The 9,738-nt window shown below is 39.7% G+C and overlaps 1 protein-coding gene across 1 annotated transcript; it reads right to left on the bottom strand.

Annotated features, from left to right (window-relative positions):
- Positions 1 to 1,462: 1,462 nt before the first annotated feature.
- LOC113035314 (phosphoglycerate mutase 1-like) lies at positions 1,463 to 6,535 on the bottom strand. Its single transcript, XM_026190805.1, has 4 exons — positions 6,243 to 6,535; positions 5,304 to 5,578; positions 4,049 to 4,229; positions 1,463 to 2,666 (listed from the first exon to the last, which is right to left on the bottom strand). Exons 1-4 carry the CDS (start codon positions 6,379 to 6,381, stop codon positions 2,497 to 2,499), a joined length of 765 nt encoding a protein of 254 aa, XP_026046590.1. The 5' UTR covers positions 6,382 to 6,535; the 3' UTR covers positions 1,463 to 2,496.
- Between the last annotated feature and the right edge of the window lie 3,203 nt (positions 6,536 to 9,738).

Below are 9,738 nucleotides of genomic sequence, written 5' to 3'. Positions count from 1 at the left end.
GCTCCGTAAGAAGCATTTGAAAGTCCTGGAGTGGCCTAGCCAGTCTCCAGACCTCAACCCCATAGAAAATCTGTGGCGGGAGTTGAAAGTCCGTGTTGCTCGGCGACAGCCCCAAAACATCACTGCTCTCGAGAAGATCTGCATGGAGGAATGGGCCAAAATACCAGCTACTGTGTGTGCAAACCTGGTAAAGACCTACAGTAAACGTTTGACCTCTGTTATTGCCAACAAAGGTTATGTTACAAAGTATTGAGTTGTATTTTTGTTATTGACCAAATACTTATTTTCCACCCTGATTTACGAATAAATTCTTTACAAATCCTACCATGTGGATTCATGGATTTTTTTTTTTTCACATTCTGTCTCTCACAGTTGAAGTGTACCTCTGGTGCAAATTACTGACCTCTGTCATCATTTTAGGTGGGGGAACTTGCACAATCGGTGGCTGACTAAATACTTTTTTGCCCCACTGTGTGTGTATATATATACACACACACACACATACATATATATATATATATATACACACACACAAAAGGGATAAATAGAATAAATAGGAATAAAAAATAAAAATACAAGTGAATTGCACATTTCAAGTATTGAGTCTATTGCACTGTTGACTATTTACAAAAAGTATCGCACAAGGTATTGTACAGTGAGGTGAAGAGGCACTACAGCTTAGTTGTTCCCCCCTCCTTTGTCCTCCTGTTTCCTGTTTCCCCTCCCTCTCCCCTCCAGAGAGGAGTTAAACAGTCTGATGGCGTGTGGGACAAAGGAGTTTTTAAGTCTGTTAGTTCTTGTCTTGGGGAGAAGCAACCTGTCACTGAACAGACTCTTCTGGTTGTTAATGGCCGTGTGCAGAGGATGCCCAGCATTGTTCATAATGTCCAGCAGTTTCTTTAATGTCCTTTTCTCTGCCACTGTCACCAGAGTGTCCAGCTTCATGCCGACCACAGAGCCAGCCTTCCTGATCAGTTTCTCCAGAAATAGAGCTGAATCCATCTATTAGAACCCACATTGTAATTTTTCATTTTTTTCGAGGTCGTCATGAGAAATGGTTAATTCTGGAAAATGTCTTGCAAATACAATATGCCCCTGGGACAAAAAAAAAATACCCTCTCCTTCATGAATTTAGTCAAAACTGTGGTTTGACCACCACCAAGATTTCATGCTTCATTCATTTTACTTTTGGATATTTGTTACATTTACATACCAAACACATAATTAAACACATTTTAATATTAGACAAAGATAACCCAAGTAAATACAAAACGCAGATCTAAATTCAATTATTAAGGGGAAAAAGCCACCCAGACCTACCTGTCACTGTGTGAAAAAGTAATTCCCCCCAAAAACTAATAACTGCTTGTACCACTTCACACATTTTTAGCTGGTCTAAAATCAGCTGCAAGGTCAGCTGATGGAATAGGATGAGGAGAAAGAAACACATTAACAAGTGCAATGATAAATGTAGACCTTTTATCTTTATTCCTATGATTCATTTGTCACAATATCATTGTCTAAACAGTGGATTGATCACATGTACGGTGCAAAACACACAGCATAGCACCATTCAAAATGTCAACAAATAACACAGACAGCAACAACATAGGAGACAGCATATATTTCAATCATAGACAAGCAAAATAAGAGAAAAGGACTGTTAGCCTTTCCTTATCATCCCATCCTGCTCTCAAGAGATTGTAACATTACATCCTGTTATTAGTGAAAAGCATGAAATTAATGACTTAGAAAATAACTTCTGTACACTTTGGTGGTACTATTTATGTAAAAAATCTATATTTTAAATTAATTTATAATACCCCACAATATCCCAGTATCCTAGGTCACCCAGAGAAATAACAATGCCATCTAAACAGGTATAATTTCTTAACCGCTGCTAGTCTCTCACCAAAATAAAGTAGCAGTATTGTATGTGAGGCAAACCGAGACCTCATCTCTTCATGTAAATAGTATTGCTAACCTTGGAATTGCCTGCAGCATAAAATGGATACGTGGATTTTAGTCTTTCCTCTGCTTTTTTACTATTTAAAGGCATTCAGATATCACAGCCATTTGCTTAACGATGTCACAACCAAAGACCTGTTTCATGTAACAACAAAAACAAAGTGTTATAATTCTGTCATTAGTGAAAAAGGACATAAATTACATATTCTAGTTATTGTCTTTTTTGACAGCATTGCTAATTCTCTTTCAATACTTGCACTGTAAAGGTTAGAATATAAGATTATAATGTAATAATTAGGCAAAAATATTTACAATCTCTTGAAAGTCATGCGCTCCATGGCTCTAATGTTTATCAGTCATTTACTGTCTACTGCTCCCCTGTACTGTACAAACAGACAGCAAACTACAGTATATTCATCACATATTACAACTAAAAATAAATCAGAATTTAGAGGAAACACTAATCTAAAGCCAGCTGTTAGGGACAACCTGTTCCATCGAACACAAAGGGAGCTTTCATGGTGTTTTTCACTTCTTGGCCTTTCCCTGAGCAGCAACGGCCTCCATGGCTTTGCGTACAGTCTCCTCGTCTCCAAGGAATTGCATTGGCTTCACTGGCTTCAGGTTTTTGTCGAGCTCATAAAGGATAGGGATCCCTGTTGGCAGGTTCAGCTCCATGATGTCTTCATCTGACATTCCTACAAAAAGAACAGACAAAATGTCATTTTGTACAGAATTACTGCAATTGCTGACAGAGTGATTGACTACAGGGTACTCCCCAGTTCTCTGTATAACCATATCCTGTTTTGTTTTGTTTTTTTCCTCTAGCCTAGGCTTTTAGCTATAGCTATATTCCCTCATTAATGTCTGTTTATTTTATCTTTCGGTCCTTAGGAGCTTATAATAACCAACTAGCCAAGTGGAACACCCTTTTGTTTGGAAGGGGGGCCTTAACTTCTTCACCCTTGATGCCTAGGGGGGACCCTTAATTTGCTTTTCTTTTCTTTCATATTTAAAGCCATCCTACAGAACAAAATAGAATAGGTTCGTGAGGGTGCTCTCTACCGATATGGCCTACCAGGGCTGGAAAAAACCCTAACCTATTGTAAAGATTGTCAAAGCACATCTTAACTGATATATAGTGAAGTGTCAACACTCATCATCAAAGGTACATGGGGAGGAAAGGAGCTAAAATGAAGTGCAGAGACAGTCTAAATAACAGGGATGGCGTCTGTGCTGAAAATGTAAAGCTAATGCAGAAGTACCTTAACTTTAAAATGACTGTAACTGCATAACTGTTTATGCTAAAGACAAAATTCAAATGATTGTGGAAAGAAGAAAAGACAAGCTTTACGGGGATATTTATGGTATCATAATGGATTCACAAGGCTATGCTGTCTGAGCACAAACAAACAAAAAAGAAGAAACAGCTCCACCTGGAGTTTACCATGTGAACTTCACATCACCTTTCCTCTCAAGCAGTTGGGCTAGATAGAGAATTCAACTGTTCCTAAGAAACATTTTGTATGAATCTTGGTCAATAAAGGGTTAAACGTGCATTCTTCTGAAGGATGAGGAGGGGGGGGGGTGCCCCTATGCTTACAAAAAAGACTTATGTTTACTTATGTTTCAGTAAACACTTTCTTGATGTGTTTCTGGGCTCAGTCGCTAGTTTCAAGCAAATACATAAACATAACATATAAAGTAGAGGTGATTAAGCAGTGAACAGTATGAGAAAATAATGTGTTTTTTGAACATTAAAGCATGAATATATATTTGTGAACCTACCAAGTCAAATTCTGAATTTTAAAACATTTCCATGTGACTCATACTTTTGCATCAGATTTCCGCCGTAACTTACACTATAACCAGAACCCCATTTTAACACTGCGCTGCAACCTTCTACATGATCTCCTGAGAAATGTAACTACAATGTAACTGCAAGCATACTACGACGTGAATTGCTTGAAAGGTTGTGGTGTAGGGATAAAAGGAGTTTCTGGTTACATCACCAGTTAGGATGTAACCAGAGAATGTAGATTTCTCGCAGAAGTCTAAGTGAAGCTTTAGTGTTACTCACCCTCCAAGTGCTTGACGATCCCTCTCAGACTGTTACCATGGGCGGCGATCAGCACCCGCTTTCCCTGCTTGATCTGAGGGGCGATCTCCTCGTTCCAGAAGGGCAGCGCCCGTGCAATGGTGTCCTTAAGGCTCTCACAGGAAGGAAGCTGGTCGTCAGTCAGGTCTGCATAACGACGATCCTGCAAACATAACAACTTCATTGTACAAACTAAATAACAGAACAAAAAACTGAGATAGCATCTTAAGCTTTATTTTACCCACCACCCAAAAAACCCACGTTTTTTTTTTTATATTACATTTGTAACAGCCACTATGGTGTGGTGTCCCTTTGAGACACCCAAGTCGAGGGTTGATGGTGTCATCAGTGTGTGCCACTGGTCTCTCTGCTCTCTCTCTCTGTGATGGTGTGGACATGTGCTTGCACGCTAGTACATGAGGAGGGACGGATTTTATGTTTTACCTCTCCAGACACCTTTGTTTGCAACGTTATGGGTTGTACGAACACTGTGCGCTATGTTTGTTAAGCTGCAGCCGTTCAACCGGGCTTATATGGTTGATGAAGAGAAGGTATATTAAAGAACACACTGTGGAATCCCCAACGCCAGCGTGAGTGTGTATTCTTTTGGCTACCCTGCTAGGTGTTTTGCCGCCTCCTCTCAACCACTAAACGCAACCCGACGTTACACATTTCAAAAATAGAAAGGAAGACATGAGAAATTTGTTTCTACCTTGACTTGAACTTTGAACCTGAATGCAGAAGAACTCTTTCAGTCATACATTAACTCACACTGAACTTAGTATTAGGCAATAGCATTAAGGCTCCTACTGGCAAATAGTAACCTACTACGTCTCTGTGGTGGCCATGCTTGATTTATGCACTGTTGTGGTATTTAACCCTCACGTCATACTGGGCTCTTTTTGTGCCACTTTTTTCATTCGTATGAACGCCATTTCCACTGTGTTGGGTGTAGCATAGCCAAACTTGCCAGCCGGTATGCTGGAGATAAAAAGATTGAGACACATGATGTTAAATCCACTATTTTCTCTCTAAACACTCGTGCCATTTCTGCTGATTTCTCTCATAAAGCTGGTTAGGCCTGGATTCAGAGATATGTTCAAGTCGTGGCTCATTTTTGTTACGTTTGTTTGGAGATACTTGATTAAGAAAGTCAATATGTACAAAACCATTGTTTCTCTCGGACGTCAGCAAAGTTCATTGATTGTGTTCATGCACTGCCAATATGATATCTTACCTTGCTGATGATAGTATAGTAGTCGTGGTCTGGACCCATGGGAGGAGGTGGGATATCAAATGAGCGCCTCCAGACCTTCACCTGAGCCTCTCCGTGCTTGGCAGCAGTCTCTGCCTTATTTAGCCCCGTCAGGCCTCCGTAGTGACGCTCGTTGAGCCGCCATGTCCGATGAACAGGCACCCACATCTGGTCAATGCTGTCCAAAACCAGCCACAGTGTCCTGATGGCTCGCTTCAGCACGGAGGTGTAGCAAATGTCAAACTCAAAGCTAGCATCTGTGAGATTCATAGAGTGTGAGACACTGCAGGGTTTTTTTGTCTGGTAAAATATATATTTCTTGCATAGTTGTGTAGTTATTACATTTCTTCACTCTGCTGTTTATGAATAACACCTGGAATAATGCCAATGATGGTATAGAGAGAGATAAGCCTGTATCTCAGGCCTTGCAGAAATTACATTTAGGATTGCTCAGAGCTCAAGATGATGTCTCCAATATGCCTCTGCAGTCAAAAACCTCAACCTTATAATAGAAGGTATGGTGCATATAACAATGAAAAGCATCTAATTATAACACAATGACCGCTGTTTGGTATGACTGCACTGAAAAATGACTTGACTATTTTGGTTGGGGCTCAGAAGTCTAGCTATTATTGAGCCGTAAAAAATTAGGTCTTCTGATTGAAGCTGGGTGAAAGAGCCAGCTGCATGAACATTTAACTAAATACATTACTTTGAAGGTTTTTTTCCCCTCTCTGCTCTGCAGGCCTTTATTTCTGTTGCAATGCAGCCACATAAAAGCATCGCCTCAGCACGTCTGCACACGGTCAGGGGCCGGTATATGACCCGATGCGCTCAGAGTATGCGGTTATGCAATTGCTAGTTGCCGAGAGCGCGATACCATACGGAATGAAGGAAGACTTCACATCGGTTCGTCCTCACCTTTTAGGGCCTGTCCTCCCCTCTTCGCCTCCTTTTCACCTGTTTCGCTCAGATCTGCATCAAACCACCCACAGAAGCGATTCTCCTGGTTCCAGTTGCTCTCTCCGTGACGAATCAGCACTAATTTGTAGGCTGCCATGAGTGATACAGATATGTCTCAGCCGATTGCTTCAGTCAATGAAAACTAGTTAGTTTAAGTATTTTTTTGAAGGATGCTGAGGATGCCGAATCTATACCCCCCAACTCCAGAGACATAGACGACTCCACTTGCTGCTGTCAAACCGTTTTATCCCTTGGATTGGCTACTCCCCCACTTCCTGGTTTTCAGAACCAATGAGGCTCAGCAGAATGATGTTTATCAACCAATGGGCGAGGTGGGAGTGAACGGTGGAGAATCTCCGACCTTCATGTTGTACATTGTACTCTATTGATTTTCTTTAGGCTGTTTGTCTTTTCAATAGTATCTATCTATCTATCTATCTATCTATCTATCTATCTATCTATCTATCTATCTATCTGGCGATTAGTTAATACTTTACAAAACATATTTTATATTTGAAATATGAATATATTTATATTATATTTTATGGGTATAGTGTAAGAAAGCAGCATGTAAGAAAGGCAAAGAAGTTAATTCTCTAATGGACATTTGCATTTGCAATAATCTGGTTGCATCTCTATTTTACCTGTTTGTGCTTTGCCTATAAAACATTTAACTGTTGCTACTGCTTACTGAAATGGCTATACATTTAAAATCTATTGCTATCAATACCCGTTTCATATTTACTCTATTAGAAGTATTGCATAATTTGTTGAGCTGTCTTCTCATTGGTTGCATTTCACAAACAGAAAGTTTGAACAGCAGTTGGATAGAGATGCTATGCTTCTGAGTGCCTGGCAACCAAATTATTAACAGCCCCTCTTATTTTCCAGCAGAGATTACAGAGATTATTTGTATATATGATGACTTTATTATTTGTTCATCTGTAATATGAACACCCACTTCAGTAATTGGTATAATTTTTCATGATAGGAAATAAAGAAATGGTAAATGGCCTGTATTTATATAGTGCTTTACTAGTCCCTAAGGACCCCAAAGCGCTTCACACATCCAGTCATCCACCCATTCACACACTGGTGATGGCAAGCTACATTGTAGCCACAGCCACCATAAAGAAAAGCTTAACAGTTCCCTTTAATGGGGAAATGACCAGGATCACCCCCGTGACACTGAAATGTAGCAGTTGTGTATTTATAGAGAGATTCTTAAGAACTAAAAGGTTAAGTAACCGCGTTTGTAAGAAAAGAGCAAAATAAAACAACAAAAAGGAGCTGATATGAGAGACGGGTTGTGTGACATACTGAATAAAATCTCATGAATAACAAATAAAATCAGAATCTAAGTAATGTCTGACTTATCTGGCAAGCCTAAACGTCCAGTGAAGAAACTTCACTTTTGTCCAGCTTCAGATTTAATATCAAATGTTTCACTGCAAACCTGACGAAACACAGTATATTTATAGTCGTATACTCCGCTTTTGTGCAAATCCTGATAACCAGCCATTTGTGACGGTGTTTCAAAGAGTTCCTTATCATGTCTGGAGTCTTGGGTGCCAAGAGTTGGATGTTGAGCCAAGTTGAGAAATCAGTGACACTCAGCAGTCACTGGTTCTTTCAAGTTTTATTTAACACATTGCTGCATCAATGTTTCTCCTCTTCATTTCATTACAACCATATGTTACAACTAGAATTGTTAGACTTGAATCAGTAAATGGGACCTTTCCCCTTCATCCACTGTTACATCCTACTTTTGACAGATATTTTGCTACATTTTTAAAGCAAAGTCTTTATGAGTGATAAACATATGTTGGTATTTTGGTTGTCTTGTCACTTTTAATCTTGTGGTCATGCTCTAGATCTAAACTAATCCAAAATGGCCTTTGCATTACTTCTTAGAAATTTCCAGTGAAGCTAGTCAGCCCCAAGAATGGTCCTCTTTGCTAAATATGGACTTGTGTGTTCTGATGTTATCTTTTACAATACTGCAATACTACTAAGTATTCAGTGGGCAAATTGAGGAACAGCATTTTTTGTGCATGTGAACAGTGTCTGAAAGCTGATTTACTGGAACAAGCCTCTGATGAGTCAATGAAAACCACATGGATATCATCAAAAACCTTCAGTGTAAAGAGAACTCAAGAAAACGGATCTTTTGTAGAAGAATAAGTAGTTCAACTGATGAACAAGAAATAGTACATATCTGTAATATTTCTCTTAATGTCTCTTAATAGTCTTGAAAAGGACAAATGAGAGTAATACACTGACTCGCCACTTCATTAATTACACCTTGCTACTGCAGGGCTGGACCCCCTTTGCCATTGACAACAGTCAAACAATCCATTGTCCCACTGCAACCCTCTCATGACTCTCAGTGGCTGTGGATGGGACAGCTATGAGAAATACTCATTTGAATGCTTTGTCCCAATTGTGCCTCCTTGTGGGTAAAATTAGTCCTTGCTTGCAGTCGCAGAGGATGCCTGGATCATAGCAAGAATTTGTAACAGTGTGTGAAAAGTTGTGCGTTACACATAGATTTTAGACATGTAGAGATTTGTGGTGCAGTTGAATCTATCAGAAACAAGTCAATGTGTGACAATCTAAAGTTTAAAATTAAAACAAATATTTCTTTTTTTCTTGTGTCATGTCCTCAGGCACATTTGTTTTAAACACATTGAGGGGATATGGGTTGAAAGAGCTATTTGCTGTTTTTCCTTACAACAGCAGTGTGATGTAACTAAAAGTGTTTGGATCTCTTTGTGTGAAGACTGTGCTTGGGTAAACTTGAGCTGGGAAACAGTTCAGAGCCATGTGAGCTATTAACAAGGACTCCATGATCCACGCTTGGAAGGAATGTTTGTTTTACATCCCAGAGTGCGTCTGTGTACACAGCACATAAAGAGTTTTGGGGCACAGGAAAAATAATCATCTTTGACATTAAGATTTAATGACGAACGAATGAAGGGTGAATAATGTAAGTTGGAAATAAGAATCATTAAATGTCAGACAGAAAATTTGCCATTTTATCCACCCAGTGACGCAAAAAACTTCACCACACCCTCCCCTTTTTCCTGACACATTCACTCTGTAACACACTCAACATCTTGACTAAGGACTGGCAGACTGAGGAGGGAAGCTGTGGTATTTTCAAGGCTATAAATAGCAATTATCCTTTCCCACCACTCGCTGACATTCCCTTCGCACAACACATGAACACTGCGAACATTCAGAAATTGTCTGGGTAAAAAATGCTGTAACAGATATAAGAATAAGAAATCCCAGTTACCATAGGAAACCAGAAACTGAAACATCACTGGCAAACAAACCTTCCATGCCCAGAACACTGTGCTGATTCATGCCTTACACAGACAGGAAATGTCAATCTCAGATTCTTGCTGGGAACTCAAAGACGTTTTTGCACATCTCCCCCCCCCCTGCT

The sequence above is a fragment of the Astatotilapia calliptera genome, chromosome 13 (assembly GCF_900246225.1).
Source record: "Astatotilapia calliptera chromosome 13, fAstCal1.2, whole genome shotgun sequence".
Taxonomy (NCBI): Eukaryota; Metazoa; Chordata; class Actinopteri; order Cichliformes; family Cichlidae; genus Astatotilapia; species Astatotilapia calliptera.
The sequence above is the reverse complement of the archived record's forward strand: the minus strand, read 5'-3'. Positions and strand labels throughout refer to the sequence as shown.